Raw genomic sequence first — 26,583 nt, forward strand, 5'->3', positions numbered from 1 at the left:
AATTTCATTATTATTATTATTATTATTATTATTATTATTATTATTATTATTATTATTATTGTTATCATTATCATTATTTTTATTATTATTATTTATTCATTATTATTATTATAATTATTATTGTCATCATTATTATTATTATTATTATTATTATTATTATTATTATTATTATTATTATAATTTATTCATTATTATTATTATCATTATCATTATTATTATCATTATCATTATCATTTTCATTATCATTATCATTGTCATTATTATTACTCGTATACGGATATTCTCTAGATTTTAAATGATTAATAAACTGAGTCATAAAGAGTTTTAAGAATTTTACATGAAAGGTAAAAGGAATGTGAAATATATCAAAGAGACAATAAAGGATTAACAATAGCACAAGCTCTATAGGTATGTTTGGTACCAAGCCCGTTTTTACCAGTCAGCAGGGGAGTGGCCGCTTACTGAGCTGGCTTCCGGGGGCTCAGGTAAGAACTTTTGAGTCCCGGGTATCCTTCAAAACAGCCCACATTCCGTCTGGACTCTCCTTTCTTTCCTTTCTCATCCTACCTTTACACTCGGGCACACTATTCTATCTAATTTCTCTTCCTCTTGTTTTGTTCAAGTTTTTTTTTTTTTGTAGCTTATATATGGAATATGTATTGTAATGTTGTTACTGTTTTTAAGATATTTTATTTTTCCTTGTTTCCTTTCCACACTGGGCTATTTTCTCTGTTGGAGCCCCTGGGTTTATAGCATTCTGCTTTTCCAACTAGGGTTGTAGATTAGAAAGTAACAACAACAACAATAATAGTAATAATAGTAATGATAATAGTAATAACAATAATAATGATAATAATAATAATAATAATAATAATAATAATAATAATAATAATAATAATAATAATAATGATTACAATAATAATAATAATAATAACAAAAATAAAAATGATAATAACGATAATGATAATAATAATAATAATAATAATAATAATAATAATAATAATAATAATAATAATAATAATAACGTGCGAGTTATGATGATGAATCAGTACCTGCCTTCACTTCTGCCCATCCCTACCTCCCTCCTCTTATTAGATCCTTGTTCTCTCTCTCTCTCTCTCTCTCTCTCTCTCTCTCTCTCTCTCTCTCTCTCTCTCTCTCTCTCTCTCTCTCTCTCCTTATGATATCTTCCCCTTTTCCTCTTACTTCCTCCATCTCTATTTCGTATCTCTCTTACTCTTTCTGGAACTTTTTCATCTCATCCCCTTTTCCTCCTTTTCTCTATGGCTTCCAACGTAGTAGATTACCTTTTAATTCTTCATGGCCCTTTGGAGTTGAACAGCAGCTTTTCTTAATGTTATTTACCAGTTAAGAGGCAGCAATGCATATGACCTTTCACAGGTAGGCTTTCCTTTTCTCGTGGATGAATGGTACACACAACCAACAATGCTAATTCAAGTTCAAGATCCATTTTTTCCGAAAGATAGGTAAAACGGCGTCCAGGGTTGTGTCGGTAAGCCATTTACTCATCCACCATTGTATGATATTTCTATGTAGGCCTGTAGTATAATAGTATTTTTGCTTTTCATGCTTATATATATATATATATATATATATATATATATATATATATATATATATATAGATAGATAGATAGATAGATAGATATGTATATATGTATATATACATATATATGCATATATATATATGTATATATACATATATATATACATATATATATATATATATATATATATATATATATATATATATATCTGTATATATATATATATATATATATATATATATATATATATATATATATAAACAAAGAGAATGGCACATTTGCATTTTAGAGGAGTGGAAGCAAGTGTAGATGGCGAGGCTTATTCATCTAAAGGGAGGAGAGGTAGGGGGAGTGGGAAGGCCCTGGGAAGGTAAGGAGTAGAGTCCAGCCGAATACAAAATATATGCTGTTTAGAGAGATACCGCCCTGGCATGGCCTGAGGGATGAACTGATTTGGGGTTAACCCACCACCTTGGAGGAATAGTATTACTCCTCCAAGGCTACCGCCCAGACATACCCATGGGGGTGAGGGGTGGGGTTAGGAGCTGATTTATGGGTAGCCTACCATCCTGACATGTCCCAAAGGCGGAGTCAACATAAGGGTTTTACCAATACTTACAAGAATGTATAAACTTTTGTTTTATGAATTGTTAGTTTTCTATATCTTAGCCAAACTATTATTTAAGACATACTGAAAAGACTGATGGCCACAGTTAGTTTAAATCTCATGTGATCTAAAACAATTAGTAACTAATGATAATTTGGTCATCTATCTCCCAATGGTTGTTGTGTCTCCTTACGAACAGAAATTCAAACTATTGATTTAAAAGACGTTAATATAAACTTGTAGTTGTATATAACGAGAGAAGAATTCAGAGAGAAAAATTAACTAACGATCAAGTCAATGTTTCTGTAACTGGTTTATTGTTTACTGTTCAAATCCTAAGCTTATGTAGATTAGGTCAAATAATTGTAAGTACAGGTCTTTTATGGTCATAGGACCAGAAACAATTCACAAGACAGACTTCATATAGAGTGTAAAACCAATTTATTCTAACATCTGACGGAGGATACAAATATGTATGTTATAGGGGTATCTGGAATATATAATTGAAATAAAATGTGTGAGCTGGAGCAGGTTGTCTTATCAGTAAAATCTTCTTCCCCCAGTCCCATCCCAGCCATATCTTCCCTCACCACATGATACATCCATCCATCTGGTTCGCTGATGCGCCACACTCCTTCACATCACAAGTATGTTCTTAGCTCTCTTGAATGGGTGCATATCTTCTGTTCTTATTATATAGCCATAGTATCTAAGACGAACTTCCTTAAAGCTTTTGTATTACGTATACCATGCATTCTCCTTATGCCTTCACTCTCCCTTCGTTCCAGTAGTGCTATTCCAGCAATGCATCTTGCCTCTTGGTTCTTTCCATAACTCCCTCTTGTTTCCAAGTAAGTGTCCAAGACTCTGTCCCATATAATAGTATGGTCCAGAAAACTGTCTTTTAGATCCTAATTTTGAATCTTATTGGTATTTTCTTGTCCGTTGTTATTGATCACAAACAGTTGAACTCATTGTTCTGTTTTAGCATTGTTTCATCTTCTACTTGGATGTTTACTTCTTCATCTCCATCTCTGCTACTAATCATTAGCTCTGTCTTTCCGTTGTCCACCTTCATTTCTTTCCTTTCCATATCAAAGACCATTCTTGTAGTTCCTCTTCTGTCTGCTGTATTGACTAAATCGTCAGGCAACATCAGTTCCAACCATTCTTTGTTATTCCTTCTTAATTCCGATCAAAAAGTATTTATGATATTATTATTTTTATTATTATTAATTGCTAAGCTATAACCCTAGTTGGAAAAGCAGGATGCTATAAGCCCAGGGGCCCCAACAAGGAAAATAGCCCAGTGAGGAAAGGAAACAGGGAAAAATAAAATATTTTAAGAAGTCTAACAACATTAAAATGAATATTTGATATATAAACTTTAGATGAATTAAGAAAACAAAAGGAAGAGAAACTAGATAGAACAATGTGCCCGAGTTTACCCTCAAGCAAGAGAACTCTAACCCAAGACAGTGGAAGACCATGGTACAGAGGCTATGGCACTACACAAGACTAGAGAACCATGGTTTGATTTTGGAGTGTCCTCCTAGAAGAGCTGCTTACCATAGCTAAAGAGTCTCTTCTACCCTTACCAAGAGGAAAGTAGCCACTGACCAATTACAGTGCAGTAGTTGACCCTTGGGTGAAGAAAATTTGTTTGGTAATCTCAGTGTTATCAGGTGTATGAGGATAGAGGAGAATCTGTAAAGAATAGGCCAGACTATTCGGTGTATGAGTAGGCAAAGGGAAAGAACCGTAACCAGAGAGAAGGATCCTATGTAGTACTGTCTGGCCAGTTAAAGGACCCCATAACTCTCTAGTGGGAATATCGAGGAACAAGATTGGACTCTTCACTACACCATTGTTGAGGGTCGTCACTGATACACTGGACCTCTGTGATGTTCTCCTGGATATTAATGGAGAATAACTTCTACTCCATTTGTCTTTGTATCTTCCCCTGTGAGGTAAACGTTATGTCTGTCGCCATTATGGTATCAGTAAAACAGCCCTTCTTAAAAGATTTGTGTACTGATTTTCATATTTACTTCATAAATACGAAAGTTACACAGATTTCTAAGCTTGTATATTTTCTATATGAAAGTATATTTTATTTTTAACTTATTTTTTCCCCTCAATATTCACTGGTGCTTTAATAATTCTGCCCCCCCCCCAAAAAAAAAAAAAACAACAAACTAACAACGATGGCCATTGCCAATATAAACTAAATGGATTTTCGAACGCTTTATTTGCTTATTGAGGGCAGGTTTTTTCAGAAAATAAAATATTAATAAAAATTATGAACATCAACAATGAAGTAAATAGGTTTTCCCTTTGCTGTAATAAAAGCCCTTAACTCTGAGCGACCAAAACTTGCATGAAAAGTGTGTGTGTGTATATATATATATATATATATATATATATATATATATATATATATATATATATATACATATATAATATATGTATGTATATATATATATATATATATATATATATATATATATATATTATACATACATATATTATATATGTATATGCATACATTATATATATATATATATATATATATATATATATATATATATATATATATATATATATATATATATATTATACATACATATATTGTATATGCATTTATATATATTAATTTATATATATATATATATATATATATATATATATATATATATATATATATATATATATATGTGTGTGTGTGTGTCTGTATATTGTTATACACTGAATCTTGGATATTTTCTTTAGGATATTGACCTACAGGCAACTTCTGGTATAATAAGAGATTTATCACGTAAAAACGTAATATTTTAGGCACTTCAGTCCTGTCTTTATTTCATTGCATTAAAATACCAAAATAGGGCTTTTTAAATCATCAAGCTTTATCTGCCCAATTTATTCTGCACCAGACCAGGGGGAAGTTGCAAGCAGCCTTTAGCAAGAATATTTTGATAAAAGAAAAATAATGAATAAACAAAAACTGATATCAATTTGGGAATCAAAATTGAACAAGAAAATACAGTCTATGGTTTTCAACACCTTTCAATTATTATTCATTAATTGGTAGCTATATAATTTTCGTGAATAATTATGAAACACCAAACATTCGATTTTTATAGTTAAAATATGACATTCTGTTTTGACGTTACTGTTTTTAGAATGATTTATTGTTAATTTGTTCTCATCATTTATTTATTTCCTTATTTCCTTTCCTCACTGGGCTATTTTTCCCTATTGGAACCCTTGGGCTTGTAGCATCTTGCTTTTCCAAGTAGGGTTGTAGCTTGGCTAGTAATAATGATAACTGTACATCGTAGTATTGCTGCAGGAGATTAGGTCTTTAAATCTGCAACTCTTTTTTTTCTCTCTAACTGATATAGTTGTCAAGTTTTGGCCCTGTAGACACCCCATGTTATCCTTGAATGAAATTATCCTGAGAATTATATATAGCAAGGTTTTTTAAATCAGTATTCCATACTCCATCTAAAGTAGCACACCTTAACTAGCCCTTTCACCCCCAAAGGACGTACCGGTACGTTCTTGCAAAACACTGTTAATTACATATTTTTACATATTTTTGATAATTGTACGAGAAACTTCAGGCATTTTCCAAAAGAATGAGTCCAACCTGACCTTTCTAGGACAAAAATTAAGCTTGTTAGAGCAATTTTAAAAAATTATTTAGCAAAATGTGCTCGAAATTTAACCTTATGGTGGGGGTAAAAGGGATAATTATCATAACATGGCCTAAACACTTAGTGAGTGCATCTTTGGCCGAGTATTTACCCCTATACACTGAATCAGGTCAACATACATTTATTTCCCCATGCCAAAATACTTGATACGGTGTTATCCCTCTCCCCCATTGGGCAAACAACCTATTTTATAAGAATAACTGACAATATTGTAGTGTTGAGATTACCCCTTCTGACAGATTTCCAAGGTCTTTGAAATGTTGGCGAATCCCAGATAGTTCTAAATATCATTGAAAGATACAATACATTGCCTCACGAGAACAGATCTTTGCATCCATCGTACACAGTACCAGTCTTCTACGTGTTTTAAGATGATTAAAGCTTTGCTGCCCAAGAAGGAAGGACACTGATGTCGAAGGTTTTTTGGATCTTTTGTCTGAGTCACTCAAATATATATATATATATATATATATATAGGGAACAATATTTCCCCAAAAGACGACAACATCATGAAGTAGTCTTTCAAGGCTACAACGCAGCCAATTCTTTTGTGCCAGATTTTTTTCCGTATAATCACCCTACAACTGTGTCCACACAGGCGACAATTCAGCAGGTGTAGGAAACAGGGATGAGCCTCTTGAATTAAAATACTTTGATTCTACAGAGACTGATCACACACTGCTGAAGATGCGAGGTGCAACATTGACACTAAGTATTTCCAATTTAGGCTTCAGCTCTCTCCAGTCTGCCCCTGCCAAATCCCTCCTTAGGCTTCCATACAGGCGGCAATTTGGCAGTTGCAAGATGAAGCTTAGATTCAAGATGTATCAATTCCAAGGAAATTCTTCCTGCCAGTGACTTCATCTTGATTTTTGAACGTCCATCTGTGAATTTGTATGTTTGAAATTTCAGGTTTACCTCACTCCTTCCTGTACCTCACTGCCACACCATCAAAGAATAACCAACAAACTGCCTGATGACTCGTACAAATATTTAACTCCAAAGATATTTTCATCAACATATATATATATATATATATATATATATATATATATATATATATATATATATATATATATATATATATATATATATATATATATATATACGTATACATATATGTGCTAATTGTATCTTTAAATTTTGTTTTTTAATGTTTATTTTGTAATCTAGTAAGCCTCATGATATCGTTAAATGAGGTATTTCAATAAAGTTTAGATTTCTAGGTTAGTGAAGCTCAGGAAAAATTATGGCATATGCTAGAATCGGCAGATTTTCCTCGTGAAATCCTCTTAAATTTACAAGGAAATTCAAATTATATTATAGTAAATAACATCTGAATTCGAAGCTATTCTTAAAAAACTCAAGAGATGGAAAGCCACGGGATACGATGGAATAACTACCAAGATGATATTGGCCGAAAATGAAGTGACTCCCAGAATACTTACGAGATTATTTTGTAGAATGTGGCATGAAGAGGCAAAACCTGATGAATGGGAGCTAGGAGTGTTGGTGAAACTGACAAGAAAAGGAGACCTGACTGATTGCAATAATTACAGAGGCATAAAACTTACGTCAGTTGTTATGAAAACATAAAGTATGCTTCTAAAGAGACTGGAGAGAAAGATTGATGAAAAGCTGAGAGATGAACAAGCGGGATTTAGAAAAGATAGAAGTTTTGCTGACTAAATTTTCATTTTAGGACATATATAGCAATGTGTAGAATAAAGGCATCCACTTTTGATGGCATTTGTGGACTATGAAAAGCCTTTGTGGACTATGAAAAGCCTTTGATAGTGTGCACCGGCCAAATTTGTGGAGAGTCCTGCGTAATTGAGTTCCTCTTAAATATGTGAATTTGATTAAGTCTGTTCATGAGCATAGTAAGTGCAAAGTTAATGTTAGTGGAGTCCTATCATATGAATTTCTGGTGAAGAGCGGAGTATTCTAAGGGAATGTGTTGTCACCTATGTTGTTTACCCTACTCGTGGATTTTGTAATGCATAGAACAGTTGGAGATGGTGGAGTAGGATTGGACTGATTGGTAATAGGAAATCAGCTGACCTAGAGAATGCTGATAACGCTGTCCTTCTTAGTAGAACATCACAGGATTGCAATGCCTGTTTACCAGAATGCATGAAATATCACAGGAGGTTGGGTCCAAGATAAATAGAAGAAAGACAGAGATGATGAGAACGGAACATGCAGTGGAAGTTGAAATATCATTGGAAGGAGAAAGGATTAATGAGGAAGAATCATTTAAACATTTATGAAATAAGATCTCTAATACAGGGTCTTTAGAATTTGAGTTTAATGAAATATTGAAAAAAGCAAATCAGATAATGGCTAGGTTAAATAAAATTTGGAAATCAAATCGCCTGAAATTACACATAAAAATTGGGCTATATATCAGTTTAGTGAGATCGGTGTTACTCTATGGACATGAGTCGTGGTATGACAATGAAACTATATCCAAGAGATTTTGGAGATTTGAGAACAAAGCCATCAGAAGAATATTGGGAATTAAATTGTAGGACAGGATTAGAAACGAAACTATAAGAAAGATTACTCGAATGCCATACGTGGACGAGATCATGGTGATGGCTAGATGGAGATGGTTTGGTCATACTCTTCGCACTCCCCAAGAGAGATTAGTTCATCAAACATTTAACTAAGCTCCTCAAGGCACTAAAAGAGTTGGAAGACCCAGACCTACATGGCTGAAGACTATAAAGCGTGAAGTAGGAAGTGATGAATGGAGAAGTATTGGTTTAAAAGCTCAAGATAGAGACGACTGGTGAAATCTAACCGAGGCCCTTTGTGTCAATAGGCGTAGGAGGAGGAGATGATGATGCCATAACATATTTCATGTTCTCTCTCTCTCTCTCTCTCTCTCTCTCTCTCTCTCTCTCTCTCTCTCTCTCTCTCTCTCTCTCTCTCTCTTTGTGTGTGTGTGTGTATGTAGTTTTATAGCATGTAATCAGTTACAAGAATCGACAAAAAATTATTCTTAGAATCAGAGTAATTTCGTGCACCGCGAAGCAATCGATGAGAGAGAGAGAGAGAGAGAGAGAGAGAGAGAGAGAGAGAGAGATTTTATTTCTTGACATTTTGTTATTAATCAAATTCTTACAATTCAAGTTACATAAAAAAACTGATTTTGCATTATATTTACACCAATTGTCCTCTGTGTAACCTTTAAGGGACTTTGAAATTCTTTAAATTACAGACCTTCGAGAATCCTTGTTTGGGAAGATGGTTATGCTAACATATACCAACCATCTTCTTTCCTTATCTCAATGGAGCAGCGCTGTATAATCAGGCCCATACTTCATTTTTGCTTACTAACACAGTAAGTGCCCACTTTGCAGCACTCTTTCACGGTTGTTGTACGACAACCAACGACGTAAAAAGATACATGGGCATTTCAACTGGGCTCCACAAGGCACTAGAAGAGTAGGAAAGCCCAGGCTTACATGGCTGAGGACTATGAAGCGTGACGTGAGATATGATGAATGGAGAGGTATTGATTTAAAAGCTCAAGATAGAGACGACTGGTGAAATCTAACCGACGCTTTAATTACAGCTGTAATTATCATCACTACAATGATAATAAATAGTAAGAGATAATTATGTCAACTTACTTGGTTTTCACCTGGAGAGAGAGAGAGAGAGAGAGAGAGAGAGAGAGAGAGAGAGAGAGAGAGAGAGAGAGAGAGAGAGAGAGAGGGCGTTATTCAGATGTGGTTGTCTCAAATAATTTTCAGCTAGAATTTAGAGGAGAAAGTGCCGTCAGGGCAGAGGGGTAGCCTACGTGCTAAGTGTTAAGTCCGGCTTCTCCCTTCTGAGAATTTCAGAAGCCAAGAAATACTGACAGACACCCACTAAATATATGAGAATATATTTGACATGAACCAATGTTGACAGGAATGAGCGCAAGTTTTTTTTTTCTTTCTTTTTTGTTCATCGTTGATATCTGTTCCTCAGTTTCTTTCTTTGTAGGTTACATGCTACATAATTTAGTTTTTGTTCTCATAATGGGAGCCCTTTAGTGTTTTATTTGACCAGTCATTACTAGGCATCGGTAGAGTTATTTTCAATCAGTTATATAGAATATTCAATTGTGAACACAAATTGTTCGTGACAAGATATCGTTAGATAAACAACGTAATTTTTAAACACAAGAGTCGATAGACTTGCTGCTTATTTTACTGAATGATGGATGGACATAAAAAAATGTATACAGTGTCCAAAATGAACAATGTGAATCAATTGAAAATGTGAAAAATGTAAAGAAGAGATTCGATACATTCTCCTCCGACCTATTCAAGAAAGAAGAGGCAATTACTTCAGAAGGAAAACAGCCGAGGATATAAACAGGATTAATATTAAATTGGACAACAAGTACAGCAGTCTGGGAGAGAGAGGTAGAGAGGACGAACATGGAGGAATTAGAGCATATGCTGAAAAGCCTAAAGAACAAGAAAAACCTACTTGAGCTTTTAAATCAATACTTCTCCATTCATCATCTCCTACTTAACGCTTCATAGTCCTCTACCATATAGGCCTGGGTCTTCCAACTCTTTTAGTCCCTTGTGGAGCTCAATTGAAAGTTTGGTGAATTGATCTCTCTTGGTGAGTGCGAAGAGCATGCCCAAACCATCTCCATCTGACCATCACCATGATCTCATTCATATATGACACTCTAGTAATCTCTCTTATATTTTAATTTTTAATCCTGTACTGGGTTTTGTTCTCAAATCTACTAAATCTGTTAGATACTGTTTCATTGTCATACCATGACTCATGTCCATAAAGTAACACTGGTCTCACTAAACTCATATATAGCCTGATTTTTATATGTAATTTCAGGAGATTTGATTTCCAAATTTTACTCAACCTAGCCCTTATCAGAATTGCTTTTTCCATTTTTTCATTAAACTCAAACTCTAAAGATTATATATTAGAGATCATAGTTCCTAAATATTTAAATGATTCCACCTCATTAATCCTTTCTCCTTCCAATAATATTTGATTTTCTATTGTATATTCCGTTCTCATCATCTCTGTCATACCTCTATTTTCTTGAACACAATCACCTGTAAAATTTCATGCATTCTGGTAAGCAAACATTGCAAATTCTGTGGTGTTCTGCTAATAAGGACAGCGTTATGACCATACTCTAGGTCAGCTGATTTCCTCTTACCAATCCAGTCCAATCCTACTCCACCATCTCCAACTATTCTATGAATTACAAAATCCATGAGGAAGATAAACAACATAGGTGACAACACATTCCCTTGGAGTACTCCACTATTCACTGGAAATTCATTTCATAGGAATCCAATAACATTAACTTTGCCTTTGCTATGCTCATGAACAGACTTAATCAAATTCACATATTCAAGCGGAATCCAGATTAACGCAGGACTCTCCACAAAATTGGCGGAGCACAATATCAAAGGCTTTTTCATAGTCCACAAATGCCATCAAAAGTAGATGCCTATATTCTACACATTGGTGTACAACATGTCCTAAAATGAAAATTTGGTCAGTTTAACTTTTACCTTTTCTAAATCCTGCTTGTTCATCTCACCTTTTCATCAATCTTTCTCTCTAGCCATTTTAGAATAAGCATACTATATATTTTCATAACTGACGTAAGTGATATGCCTCTATAATTGTTGCCTTACATCAGATCTTTTTTTTCACCCACACACCTATTTCCCATTCTTTAGGTTTTGCCTCTTCACGCCACATTCAACAGGACAGTCTCGCATTTATTCTGGGAGTCACTCCATTGTCGGCCAATATCATCTCATCAGTTATTTCTTTGTATCCAGGGGCTATCCATCTCTTGAGTTTTCTAATGGTGACTTCAAAAACACTGAATTCATTCATGGGCACTTCAAGGTCATCCTCAGCTTCAGGTATATGAATCAAATTATTCCCTTTGTATCTCCTATTCATGACTTCACTAAAGTGTTCCATTCTCAAACACCACCACGAAATAGACAACTAAGTACACTCACTGAAAGAGGTCAAGGATCCCATACAGATAAATGGGACAAGCTCTGACCAAAGTGATCATAGTCAAGCAAATGTTCTATAACCATCACTGTCCTTTGACACAGGCTATGTCCACAAGAACAAAGTCCCCTAAGACAAATGAAACTTCAGATAGTGGAAACTCTTAATACCTCACACATATCCAGCCCAACGTGGAGAAAGCATTGCAAAGCAGAGGACGCCAAGATCAGAAATGCATTTTCTGTAAAACAAACCTTGATCATTATAAACAGGAAGATAACACTGCCTGTAGAAAGGTAGAGATGGAACAAGAGGCCACATACACAATCCAGAAAAGAACAATTTTTAATTTCCTTGAAACACAAAGAAAAGATGCAATTGCAGAGGCTAAAGCCCGTATCCTGGAACACAGAGGAACCTCCCCAATGAGACTGAGGAACAGATCCATGTACAAGACATTGTCAACCAGCATTTAAAAATTTGGTGTTGAAACAGTAGCAAATAACTGGCCTCAAACTTCACGCACTCAAAACAAAACTGATCTGAATCACTATGAACCCCTTTTTTTCAACCTGCAGCAGCCTTGCCTGCAGATGCAGTCACCAAAGGTTACCGTTTTTTTTACAAGTTCAATGGTCTGAAGGGGGCCATTGTTTGGTATAAGACATAAAGGGCAGAACAAAAGCAAATGCTCAGATTAGGTAGTTGAATTCTAGACTTACAAAAAAATTGAGTTAGACTAGCCTAGTTTAGGTAACCCGATTTTTTTTTTTTTCATTATGGTTCTAATATGTTGAACACTGAGCTCTAATCCGCATTGTAAAAGATCCCAATTTTGTAGCTACAAGATACGTGAGTTGATTTAACCCTGGATAGGTACGGTCCTCGGACACCCCTTTAAGGGTATACTCGGACGCGAACGACCCCGACGCCAAAAAAAATTCTTGAAAAATCAGTTTTTGCAGTAACCTCCTTTTTTCTTTTGCCAAAAAAAACTTCAATGAATGCTTAAAACAACTGTATAGATAAATACTACTCATCTGCAGAAAAACTATTTATTATAAATATTTTAAAAAATTAAGTAGAAAAAAAAAAAGACCTGACATAAAAATTCATAAAAAAAAGTTTATACATATATACACAAATCCTTTTAGGAATTGATTCTTGAATGTTTAGGACACATCTTGATGTATTTTGGATGAAGTCAGACCCATGGAGGTGAAGATCTGAAATGAGAAAAAAAGGGTAACTTTTTTTGGCCAAAAAAATTTGTCCAAATTTCATGAATTTTTTTGGGTACCCAAATGAAATAGGAAGTGGCTAATTTTTTTAGGGAATAAACATATGTTATCCTAAAATAGAAATATGTAAAAAAATCTTCATTATTTTGTAAATTACATTTATATCAGGGGCCATATCTAAAGGTAATTTTTTGAGTACTTAGAAATTCCGTAAAAAAAATACATATATTTAATATATAATATGATATTTATGCAGGTAAAAATATACCAAAATATCACAAATTCTATAGGGAACAAGAATATATATAGATAGGGCAGCTTACGCTTCGGATATGTCCACAAAATGGCCGCCAACCACACTGACTCAGACTCCCTAATCTGCCACTTGAAATGTAGGAAGGGTATGTCAATTTCAAGGTGTTATTTACTAATCTAATTATTATTGGATATGCATAAAAATTGTATGGTGGGTTGCTGGATAATTGTCGATTATTTTACGAATATAAAATTAAAATTCTGACCCAAAAAATTTTTTTGAAGGGAAATAAAATCGAAAAAAAAAATGTAAAACAATATTTTAGCTAAAAAAATTTGATGATATTCAATCAAAAAAAAAGTAAACAAAATTTTCCGACAAATAAACATCTAGAGGAATCATTACTCTGTGATAGTTCCTTAGTACGTAGTAATTTTGAAAGAATTGGGAAAAAACGAAAAAATGGCAATCACCGGAAAATCGAACACATACCTATATATACGCCATATCTGGCTAAAAAAAAGATAGGCATGGGTAGCCAGATCATCTAGAAACACTTTCCAACACTATAAAAATATAAGTTTTGCGACACTACTTGCCAATTCCTTACGGTAACATGACTAAGCAAAAAAATGCAAAACAAATAAAAAGGGGCACTCGAGGAAAAATGGCTAACATTCTAATATACGGCATTTCAGAAGAAAAAAAATTCAGCCACGTGCTAGTCAAACCATCAAGGCACATTTTCCGACAAATAAACATCTAAATGAATAATTACTCTGTGATAGTTCCTTAGTACGTAGTAATTTTGAAAGAAATTGGAAAAAACGAAAAAATGGCAATCACAGGAAAATCGAACACATACCTATATATACGCCATATCTGGCTAAAAAAAGAAGATAGGCATGGGTAGCCAGATCATCTAGAAACACTTTCCAACACTATAAAATTATAAGTTTTGCGACACTACTTGCCAATTCCTTACGGTAACATGACTAAGCAAAAAAATGCAAAACAAATAAAAAGGGGCACTCGTGGAAAAATGGCCATTCTAATATACGGCATTTCAGAAAAAAAAAAATTTCAGCCACGTGCTAGGCAAACCATCAAGGCACATTTTCCGACAAATAAACATATAAATGAAATATTACTCTGTGATAGTTCCTTAGTACGTAGTAATTTTGAAAGAAATGGGAAAAAACGAAAAAATGGCAATCACAGGAAAATCGAACTCATACTTATATATACGCCATATCTGGCTAAAAAAAAAATAGGCATGGGTAGCCAGATCATCTAAAAACACTTTCCAACACTATAAAAATATAAGTTTTGCGACACTACTTGCCAATTCCTTACGGTAACATGACTAAGCAAAAAAATGCAAAACAAATAATAAGGGGCACTCGCGGAAAAATGCCCAACATTCTAATATACGGCATCTCAGATAAAAAAAAAGACATGCACGTGTTAGCCCAACCATCAAGGCACACTTTCTAACACATAAACATGAAAAAAAATCAATAATATACGGCAATTCCTTACTACGTAGTAAATTTTTACAAATATTGAAAAAAAACAGAAATTGGCAACCGCAGTTAAATACCCAATATACCAATAACTACGTCGTATCTGACAAAAACAAAATCACGCATGGGTAGCCAGATCATCTAGACACACTTTCCAACACTAAAAAAGCAAAAGTTTTACGACACTCTTTCGCAATATCTTACGGAAAAATGACTTGGCAAAAAAATGAAAAAAAAGGAAAAAGGGACACTCGCGGTAAAATGCCCGACATTCTAATATACGACATCTCAGATAAAAAAAAAGACATGCACGTGTTAGCCCAACCATCAAGGCACACTTTCTAACACATAAACATGAAAAAAAAATGAATAATATACGGCAATTCCTTACTACGTAGTAATTTTTACAAATATTGAAAAAAAAACAGAAATTGGTAACCGCAGTTAAATACCCAATATACCAATAACTACGTCGTATCTGACAAAAACAAAGTCATGCATGGGTAGCCAGATCATCTAGACACACTTTCCAACACTAAACAAGCAAAAGTTTTACGACACTATTTGGCAATATCTTACGGAAAAATGACTTGGCAAAAAAATGAAAAAAAATGAGAAAGGGGCACTCGCGGTAAAATGGTCCTCGTGGTGATGAACGACATTTTAACTAAAAAAAAAAACATGCACATGGTAGCCAAACAATCCACCAAGACTTTCCACAACTGATAACCTATACAAGTTGCACCATTCTACGACAATTTCATAATACGTAATAACTTTGATAATTATGCAAACTACCCTAGAAGGGTAAACTCGGACGCGAACGACCCCGACGCGTCTCAGAAATCGGGGAAGGAGTACAGCTACAGCAATGCACATCTGGACACTACTAGAGCGTGTAGAGGAGACACCTCCTGCAGGTCGATCACCCACAAATTCAGTCACGGGGGTGAGTCACGTGAGAAAAACCTGTTTTTTTTTGACGCTCGGGGTCGCAAACGACCCACCGTACCTATCCAGGGTTAAGTATTTTAAAGTGTATTTGACATCATTAGGTAATATTAAGGTTGCACAAAAGAAAGCAGTGCTATTGTATATCACAAGTTGAAAGCTACCTGAAGTTTTTAAGGCATTGCAAGCATCAGGTGACACAAGTGAAGTGATATTCCTGGCTCTTCCCGCATACATCTTTCCCCAACTTGATAAATTCTTTGAATGGTGCCAGATCTAAGCGCAAGGATATCAAAAGTCGGGTGAAAGATTAGATGACTGTGTGACTATACTAAATTTAATTTTTTGGAATGATGAATCTTTATGATTGATCAAATAATTGAAAATTGCACATCACAAGAGCTAAGAAAAATATCACTTAAAGACAAGGATTTAACCATAGAGAAGGTACAAAATAAAGGTTTAGCCTTAGAAACATCCAAAAGGCCCAAATAACATAATAGGATATTATACAGTTATTAGCAATATATTAGAAACTTCTCAAATTAGTCAGCCTGGATTAGGCTACAAAGGTTACAAGAATTAGAAAAGGAGCATGCATAATCAGAGAACCATTTGATCACATAAATATCAAAATCATATTTAGAGTCTACATAGAAACAATACGATAACCACAAATGTTACTGGTGTTGTAAAATGATCAGAGCTGCTATATTCTGGAGACATCTTATTGCCAAAATTTGCAAATCACATGGCTAAATGTGTGTGTGCGTATGTGTGTGTACATACACATAAGTTGTATACCGTATCATTATCATCATCTCCACCTATTGACACAAAGGGCCTCGGTTAGATTTCACCAGTCGTCTCTATCTTGAGCTTTTAAATCAATACTCCTCCATACATCATCTACTTCACACTTCTTAGTCCTCAGCCATGTAAGCCTGAGTCTTCCAACTTTTCTAGTGCCTTATAGAGCCTAGTTGAAAGTTTGGTGAACTAATCTCTCTTGGGGAGTGCAAAGAGCATGGCCAAACCATCTCCATCAACCCCTCACGATGATCTCATTCACAGATGGCAATCGCGTAATCTCTCTTATAGTTTCATTTCTAATCCTGTCTTGTCATTTGACTCCAATATTCTTTTGAAGTCTTTGTTTTAAAATCTACAAAATTTGTTGGATATTGTTTCATTGTCATACCACGATTCATCCATATAGTAACACATCTCTCTAAACTGATATATAGCCTGATTTTTATATGCAATTTCAGTCAATTTGATTTCCAAATTTCACTTAACATAGCCACTGTCTGATTTCCTTTTTTCAATCTTTCATTAAACCCCAATTCTAAAGGCCCTGTATTAGAGATCATAGTTCCTAAATATTCATATTATTCTACCTCAGTAATCCTTTCTCCTTCTAATGATATTTCATCTTCCATTGCATATTCCATTCTCATCATCTCTGTCTTTCTTTTATTTATCTTGAGCCTAATCTCATGTAGTATTTCATGCATTCTGGTAAGCAAGTATTGGAAATCTTTTGGTGTTGCCTATTACCAATCAAGTACAATCCTTCTCCACCATCTCCAACTGTTCTATGCATTACAAAATCCATGAGGAGGATAAACAACATAGGTGACAATATATTCCCTTGGAGTACTCCACTGTTCACTAGAAATTAATTTGATAGGACTCCATTAACATTAACTTTACACTTGCTATGCTTATGAACAGACTTAATCAAATTTACATATTTATGAGGAACTCAATAATAACGCAGAACTCTCTAAAAATTGGATGGTGCATGCTATCAAAGGCTTTTTCATAGTCTACAAATACCATCAAGAGGGGATTTCTATATTTTATACCTTGCTGTAAAACACGTCTCAAAATGAAAACTTGGTTAATACAATTTCTACCTTTCCTAAATCTTGCTAGTTCATCTCTCGGCTTTTCATCAATCTTTTTCTTTAATCTCGTTAGAATAAGCATGCTATATATTATCATTACAACTGACGTACGTGTGATACCTCTATAATTATTGCAATTAGTCAGATCTCCTTTCTTTTTTTGTCAATTCAACCAACACTCCTAATTCACATTCAGCAGGTTTTGCCTCTTCACGCCATATTCTACTGAATAATATTAGTAGTATTAGGAGAGTCACTTCATTTTTGGCCAATATCATCTCAGCAGTTATTCTTACAATTTGAAAATCAGAAAAAAATTCTTTATCTCTGACTATCATCAGGATGAATATTTGATCCATTTCAGATTTGTTTCAAATAACTAAATCTTTTAGCACTAATCCTCTGTTCTGATCTGCAAAAACCCTTTGATTGCTTTCCTAGTTATGGCATCAGTATAAAAACTAGATAATACAGCCTTTCAGTAGTATTAGTGGGCTCACACTCGCTTAGACTCTCAAAGACACTGATCTATGAGGCATACTCTTGCAGATCTATCTTAAATATTTCCTTTGAAACTGGTAAGGAATCACATTCTTTCCTATAAGACAAATCAGTGCACGGATCTACTGCAGATTCATTGGTTTTGGAGAATCCGTTAGTTTAAGACACATTATTGACTGTTGGTTACCATTCATAATGCGATTGAAAGCTCAGAATTTCAGGCTTCAATTGATTGGTTTGTTCTTTGGTGGCTAATGGACCTGTAACATTATCATTGGATCAAGGCAGGGACACCATTAGACTTACACCTATTTATATTTTCTAATATATAAGATTCCTTACCTTTATCTTCCTTCATCACTTTCACTTCTCCATTAGAACTTTAAGAACTTCAGTTTTTGTGGTCACCTTTTCTGTGCGTTTCTAGTTCAAAGTGCTCTGATTAGCTTCTTAACATTGCAGCCTGAGTGGCTGATTTTGCCTTTTTTGATTGACAGAATGCTACGAAGCTTCAAGATAACCTTCAAATAAATGCAGAACGGTGGAAGGAACTACTTTTTGTATAATTAGTAGAGTTATGCTTTGTTAGTAGGCTATGCTAACAGAAGAATGCCTCAAGAGTATGCTAGCTTTATCTCTGCATTGAAAAATATCGTCATTTTCTTCCTTTTGAATTTTGCTCTGATCATGCAAACATTCTTTCAATATCTTGGTTGAACACACGTTATTTATGTCAAAATCATTCATTATCTTGTTCCTTTAAATGAACTTGTGCAACATTTAGCCTCTTTAGTTTAGACTCAAGGACTTATGTTTTGAACTAGTATCCCTTCGTGCAATTTACTATAAAAAATAGGTCAACTGATAGAGTGCTTTCTTATAGCTAACTTAAGCTGCAGATAAGTTCTTATTTCTAATGTTAGATTGATATTCAAATTCTCTCTCTGTAAGGCCTCATTGTCCCTTCATTGGGTCCATTTTCTCAAATATATTGGTGTCAGGATTGTTAATATCTTTTTTAAGCTAATTGCTAACCTAATGGTCATTATTGGTAAAAACCATGTATTCAACACAAAAAAACTATTGCCAATAATTCCACATAAAAAAAGGACACAACTTACAATGCCCGCCATTGAACCTCACATAAAGTTAGTGAAGTTGTATGAACTTGGATTACACCGCAGATTTTCATTAAATAAATTAATAGACTAAACTTGTCTAGGCTACCTTACTTTATATGCCAGATTGTATTAAATAATCTAAATGCATATGGATCAAAGGTGCCATATTACTGTCAAGCTTAAAATAAAATGACAATCATTGATTATCGTAAGCCTGATACGTCTCTGTGGGAAATCACAAAAACCTGCATAGACTACCATGCATGCATGTTGTGAAGAATAGTTTTCACTGTTCTTCATCTTCAGAGTTTAATTTTATGTAAATTGTGCTCAACATAGTTTAGTTGCCCTTAACATACCGAAAGTGATGGTAGTGTATTTTTTGTTATTGATTGTGATGTCACGAAAGGAGGAATTTGAATCATGGTTCTTCCTTAACCGAGTGTCTCGAGATAAATTTCTTTGTATTCATTATTTTACACCTTGAATATTTATGTAGTTTTAATTTTATCTCTCTACTACAACTCAAGTCTACTAGTCGAGGAGTTATATTTGTCTACCCATGCAAGCCCGATTTGCTAATTAACCTTTTTTTTAGTTTCAGTTTTTATTTGTATACCAGATATTTAGGATTAGTATTATGTATGTTTCCCTGGAGTCACAAGATTGCTCCTTGTATTGTAAACAATATACTGCATAAAACTCACAAGCCACAACTCTTTTGAATCCTGTTCTGAACTAGAGATAGCATCTCAAGACCCTTAGCCTACGCACCTCGTTGCACTGCTGTGGGAAAAAAGTTGCAGGATTTTGACCGGTAAACAACCACAGGAACCTCCTGCCCACTACTGTGAGTCAACTCTGTGCTCTCTGATCATCTTCTACCAGCCTGTCCCCTTGTACATCAATGGATCAACTATGATCAAGGGACGAAATAGAAGCCTTTGGAGGTCGAAGATGGTGAGGAAGAATCCACAATCCCAGGTGGAAGTCAGAGTGAAGCATAGGGTGAGGTGGAAAAGGGCGCTGATTACACCTAAAAGTGCAACACAGTATCGAGGCTGAACTCAAAAATGCTATTCTCTAGACATGGGCACCCAGGAACTAAACTGTGAGTTGCTTAATCAATGGCCATTCCCCCTTTAAATAAGTTCTCATTTTGTTCTAGGTAGGGTTTAGTTAACTATCTGGCATTAAGTTTTCCGGGCTGAGTGTGTGGAATTTAATGAATTTTTTTTCTATTTTTTGGTATTTGTCTCAGGTCACTTACCACGTGTTTTGACCTCTCAGTACTGCATAGGTTAGGTTATTTGCCATAAGATTCTATTTATTCTTATGAAGGTTTAATCTCACGTGTTTATTCAGTTTATTATTTTCATAGTATTTATTTGTGTTGTAAATTTTGGTTAATATTTCTTCATTTATTAATTTTGTTAGTTGAATAAAAAGTTATTAGTTTATCTTATTCTTCATCTTTACTGTAATTTTCTAATTAAATAAATGAGAATAGATAGTATGCATTGGTATCCTTAATCCTTTAATTTGAGGGATTATGTATTAAACAAACCAATAATTTATTTAGGGATAGTTGTACCCAAGATATTGAAGATAGTAACTAGGTGCGGGATATCAGTGAGTGTACGCTTCTTTAACGTAAATTTCTATCCAGCTTTCACTGAGGTTGTTAGGACAGATCCGAAATAGAGACTAAGAGTGAGATGGCTTTAGTAATAACAAGCTAAAGTAGGCCATCAAAAGAATTAGTAATGTGTGGAGATTTTAGGTCTCTGGACAGAAGTCTTTTTCTAGAGTGAAGGTTTGTGCATTGTATCACCAAAGTCATTGTCAGGTGTTGTGGTCTGGAATGATAGTGCTCCCATCCCCCAATTAATTCTTTGTTGTATGATGTAGGGAGACATTCCAGGACCAAGGTCCCGCTCATCTTTGATCAAAAATATTTCTCTACACATGTGGGCCTTTGAACTGGCTCTCTCACCTTTGACTTTGGATCATTAAATTTGTAATGTAAATTATCTTAATTAAGCACTAAGTAGCTCTCTGGATCATGCCTACCCACATGCACCAGCCACTTTGTAGTATGTGTAATGCCCAGACTTGAGTTGCAGCGAGAGATGAGTCGTGTTGTAATTTTATGGTATTTGACACCAGGTTAAGGAAGACAGCGTAACCTGGTTTCACTTACTAGTTCTGAAATGATAGAACTATTCATTTATTTGGTTCTGGTCATCAATTTACGTTGCATGCCACATGTTTGAATATTATCTGGTGACCATTTATGCACATCGGTTTATATGATCTGTTCATCTATTTTTGGCATTTAACTAAAAAGTTCTGCGTCGCTGGAACTAAGGCTTATTATTCACATTGTTCAGATTTCTGTCTTTACTGCTCCACAAGAGCATTGGTCATTTTGCTCTGTTAAACTTATTTTGCCATCTGGCTTATTTTTCATAATTTTTGTATCTCGGTTTACTCTCCTTTGTGCAAATGCTGTAATTTTCTCACTAACACCTCTTGTCAGCTTAATCCTGTGTCATTAGCCACTCAAGCGTTTAGCGCAATATTGTCAAGTCTACAATTTCACGTAGACATTTTAATTTTTTTTTTCAAGTTTGTTTCAGCCACCTGTGGCTGATATTATTTTACCATGTCGTGATTCATTCTTTGTAAATTCCTTGTTTGGCACTTAACAATTGTGTCATTGATTTTCACTTTGAGTGACCATAATTTTGCATTTTTTCCTTTTTGTGGGGAATTTTTTATTTTCATTATGTCCTCTCTGCTAGGAAATTTTGCATTTAACCTCTAGAGAAGATTTATGTTATGTCCTCTTCGTGAGGGAGATTTCAGTTACCCTCTGATTGAGGTAATTTTATGTTTAGCCTCTGCGTGAGTGCATTTTACAGTCATTGTTGCTTCCGTGCTTGTATAACTGTTTTGAATAGTTTGGTGCCTCCCCTGTGCACCCCTAATTGTGTGATCATGGACTGCGTGTATATTATCCTCAGTTATTTTAATTTGCAGTCATTTTTGTAATATGTCCATGCGCTACTAGCCACGTTTCATTACCTTTGAGTAATTTTTGCCATTTGGTCATTGCGGTATTGTGGCTGTAACTAATTTTTGTTAGTGTTTTGGTTCACATGACTGTGTATCAGGCATGTTACTAGACCAGCCCATTTAAATTGGTATTTATTTTTTGTAATTTACTTTTTGTCCTTTTTATGAATGTAACTTACCATTCAGTTATCTCTCCTTTGCACCTGTAACAAGTTTTGTAAATGTGTTGAGTGGACTGGGCTGACTATAGTGTGTGTGATTAATTTTGGTCTATTTAATGGGGTAGACCTATACTGTATAGTTTTAATATGCTGTTTTGCCACTAACCACATGTTCTCATTGTGAATTTAACAGATCCAATTGGTCATCACTTGTACACACATAGCAGCACAAATTTCCTGAAGCTGTTAAGTAGGGTGTGTTTTCTTTCCTCAGAAATACCCAGGATTTTGAGAATTAATTTCCCTTTGGAGTTGCAAATTCCACTCATCCACAGGTTCAACCCAAAATGTCTTACCAAGCTCCTAACTTATGCAGTTCACAGAACTCTTAACCCATGTATTTCGCACTCTTAACCCATGTATTTCGCACTGCTAGTGGCTTACGTCTCACGCACAGACAGCCAAATGACAATACGACTGGTATAGAGATCATTCTCAGAGTTGATTATCTTTCCCGACTTCTCACGTGCACTCATCAATTTGTTCAGTACAGTATGCCTAGTGGATACGTGGTTTGGGGAGAGCTGCCAGATTGGTCATGGGAAGGGACAGAGCCCCAGGAAGTCAATAACCTGTCGCTCATACTAAACCGCACCAGCATAGAAGACCCCATGAGAGTGGAGACCCGTCAAAAATCTTTGGAACCTCGATACTGTGGGCATAAGCAATGAAATGTTCAGCCATCTTAAGGCAGAGACCATTGATCTCTTCAAGCGCACTACACAGTATGCAAACTGAAGAGCAATAATCGACCAAGTAGCAGGCCATCCTTACTTTACTTACTTTACGAGCTGCTTTTCTGGTCTTATACAGCAGGGTAACCCTACTCTCTACAGCAGGGGTTTTCAACCTTTTACTCTCCACATACCCATCAATGACCTTAGGTGTCAGGATTCCAGAAAACCTCAAATCAATCAATCAATCAGTCTCCCCATGTACTCCTTTGAGATTTTTTAATGTCCGAAATGTACCCGCTTTACTTTGTATAAAAAGGGAACACAGAAACTCATATTGATAAACATTCCATTGTGCATATTTGTCAGTAATTCACTAGGAAATCAACTGAACTACTCTTCTGATAACCAATAACATTGTAAACACAAAAAAATCCATAAATACATGACATTTAGAAAAAAAAATAACTTTCCCAGTGGTTGTTCAGTAAGTTTTTAGGTTTAGCTATGGTACTGAGCTGCAAAAACATATATCATCATTACATAGCCACTAAGGGAGGAAATGAGATGACTGACACTGTTTTTCACCAATTAGCTTAGTTAGCTGAGGAGCAGTTTTTGCTAAAGCACATCTAAGGTCATCTTCCAGATTCAGTCGAGACCTTAACTTTGATTTTATGACAAGTTAGCTGGAAAACCCATTTCCACACAGATATGTTGATAGGAAAAGTAACAGAAAACGAAAAGACTCTTCTGCACATGTGGATATGACTTTGATATTTTGGACCAGAACCTGACAAGACTCTTTCTCAAAAGAGATCTCTAGCATTGGAGTCATTCACAAAGTCAATAAATTCTTCCTGAATAGCATCATTGGCAGAAGTAACATCTGTATGGAAAGAGTCTATATTTACATTTCTTAACTTTTGTCTCCCAAAGTTCCAGTTTCATCTGAAAAATTTCCAATTTGTCAACAGCATCAGAGATAACAGCACCAGGTCCTTGCAAAGATTTGTTCAAAACATTTATGCGTGAATATATGTCAACAATATAGGCAAGGAAAGTGATCCACATTGGATCATTCCATTTTGCAAGATACATATGAGCTGAGCACCTTGTCATTACAGCTAAAGAACAAATTCAAATGTCCTTTAACTCAAACACTTTCTGACTTTACAACGCGATAACCACCGAACCTCTGTATAGTATAGCAGTGTTTTATGAATAGAATCTAAATCTGAGCACAGAAGTCTAAATAGTCTAGAATTGAGAGCACCTGACTTTACAAAGTTGACCATCTTTACTGTGTCATGAAGCACCTTTTTGAGCTCAGTCGGGAGTGTCTTGGCTGCTAATGCCTGCCAGTGTATCATGCTGTGCATATATTTTACCTTACTGTTAATAGCTTTAATTCTTGCTTTAAATCCAGATTGACTGCCTAACATTGCAGGAGCTCCATCTGTTGTGCAACCACATAAATTTTCCCAATCTAGTCCCTCTTTTTCAAAGAAAAAACTAACTAGCTCAAAAATATCTGAACCAGTAGTTGAAGAGTCGAGAGTATGACAAAAAGGAAAGTCTTTCTTAAAATCATCATCTTTGATGTATCTCGTGAATATCAGCAACTGAGCGCAATTATTTATGTCAGTCGTTTCATCCAACTGGAAAGCAAATATCCCTAAGGGTGCTGTTTTTATATTAGAAGCCACCTAGTCTTTGATATATGTGGACATTTCAGATATACCTCACTGAACAGTGTTATCTAAAAATGGCAGAATGACAAGCTTTTTAGCAGATTGCTCCCACAGCATAATTCTCACTATTTCTTTGGTACATGGCCTAACTAGTGTCTCCCCAATGGAGTGGGGTTTTTTCTGCAGGGCAATTTTCACTGCAACTACATGAAAAGCATAAAGAGCAACTTTATTTGACCGAGGAAAACTGCCTAAGTGATCTAGTTTTGAGTGGTTTAGCTCAGCTTCTCTGCACATGAAGTTATAGTCTTCATCTTTTCCTTTCAGCACTTGGTGACAACCTTGCAAGGCTATCTTCAATTATGACTTAGTTTAAACTTGATATACTCCTCACTGTAACATTGTTTTTTCTTTCGATTCTCCATGTCAGCTACACTCGTGCAGTCTACACTGAAAAAAAAAAACTAGGGAGCTTTGGCATATACACTAATGCGCTGTAATGTATTAATCAAGAATCATCTTTAAAAACATAAATTGTAGCTATAGTTAACTCGGACAAAAAAATCAACATCAAATAAAAACATGTGACCCGAATATACAAAATTATGCTGTGAACTACAAATAACAACAAACAAACTATGCGAGTTATAATCAGACCACTCCACATGTGAAGCTTCTTCTACCCTACACAGTATCAGAAATTACGAAAGTCAATGCAAAATTATTCTTAAGGTGGCATAAATTATGAGATATATTAAGTTAATTGCATAGAAGCAGACAACTGAAACAATTACATGATATTCCATGCTAATGTAAACAAGAACAACTTAACAACCTTATACTTTCCTACGACACGTACTTTGTGTTTAACAATTTTTATTGAAATCGACATGACATTCTAATATCAATATAGTATCATCTAAGAAAATAGCCCCCCAAAAAAAACTGCAGCACCAGTCGATCTCGCTTCAGGACTGTTGAGTGGTGACTGGTGCGACCGTGCGTTCCCAACCACAACTTGTGCCCCTCTCTCTGTCCAGTACGCGTACAGTACACGTCAGGCAGCCAGCCCCTTTCCTCAGTTCCCCTTACCCTAACGATGCAAGGAAAGAGTGTATCTCCTGACAGACCCTTTGCATACCCCCTGCTCCACAGGACCTCCACAGTCATTTTATCAAGTTCGTTTCAAAACATTCAACATCTCACACCACATATTGCTTGTTTATTATCAAATCTACCCTAGCAAAGCACTTTGAGAACAAGAGTTTTCAGTTTCTTCTTGAAACCCTTATTATCTTGTCTGTCGAATGTCTAGTGGGAGCTTATTATATAGTCTCGGGGCCACATATTTTAACGCTTTAGAGCCTACAGTAGAGATACATATAGGTTCCAATAATTTGAAACCATATATAACTATTCTCGTGTCAACACGATTTGTTTGCAGCAAAATATGTAGCCATTCTCTTTGATATTTTGGATGT

General features: G+C 35.1%; 2 protein-coding genes across 2 annotated transcripts in view; one reads left to right on the top strand and one right to left on the bottom strand.

Annotated features, from left to right (window-relative positions):
- The window catches only part of LOC137620089 (mucin-12-like), a 13,444-nt gene extending 10,165 nt beyond the window's left edge, over positions 1-3,279 (bottom strand). Inside the window, exon 1 of the mRNA XM_068350363.1 lies at positions 3,138-3,279. Coding sequence (XP_068206464.1) covers positions 3,138-3,279 — 142 coding nt within the window. The remainder of the gene's footprint in view (positions 1-3,137) is intronic.
- The window catches only part of LOC137619721 (uncharacterized), a 260,492-nt gene that overhangs the window by 98,655 nt on the left and 135,254 nt on the right, over positions 1-26,583 (top strand). The gene's annotated exons all lie outside the window — the stretch shown is intronic.

Source organism: Palaemon carinicauda, chromosome 26 (assembly GCF_036898095.1).
Source record: "Palaemon carinicauda isolate YSFRI2023 chromosome 26, ASM3689809v2, whole genome shotgun sequence".
Taxonomy (NCBI): domain Eukaryota; kingdom Metazoa; phylum Arthropoda; class Malacostraca; order Decapoda; family Palaemonidae; genus Palaemon; species Palaemon carinicauda.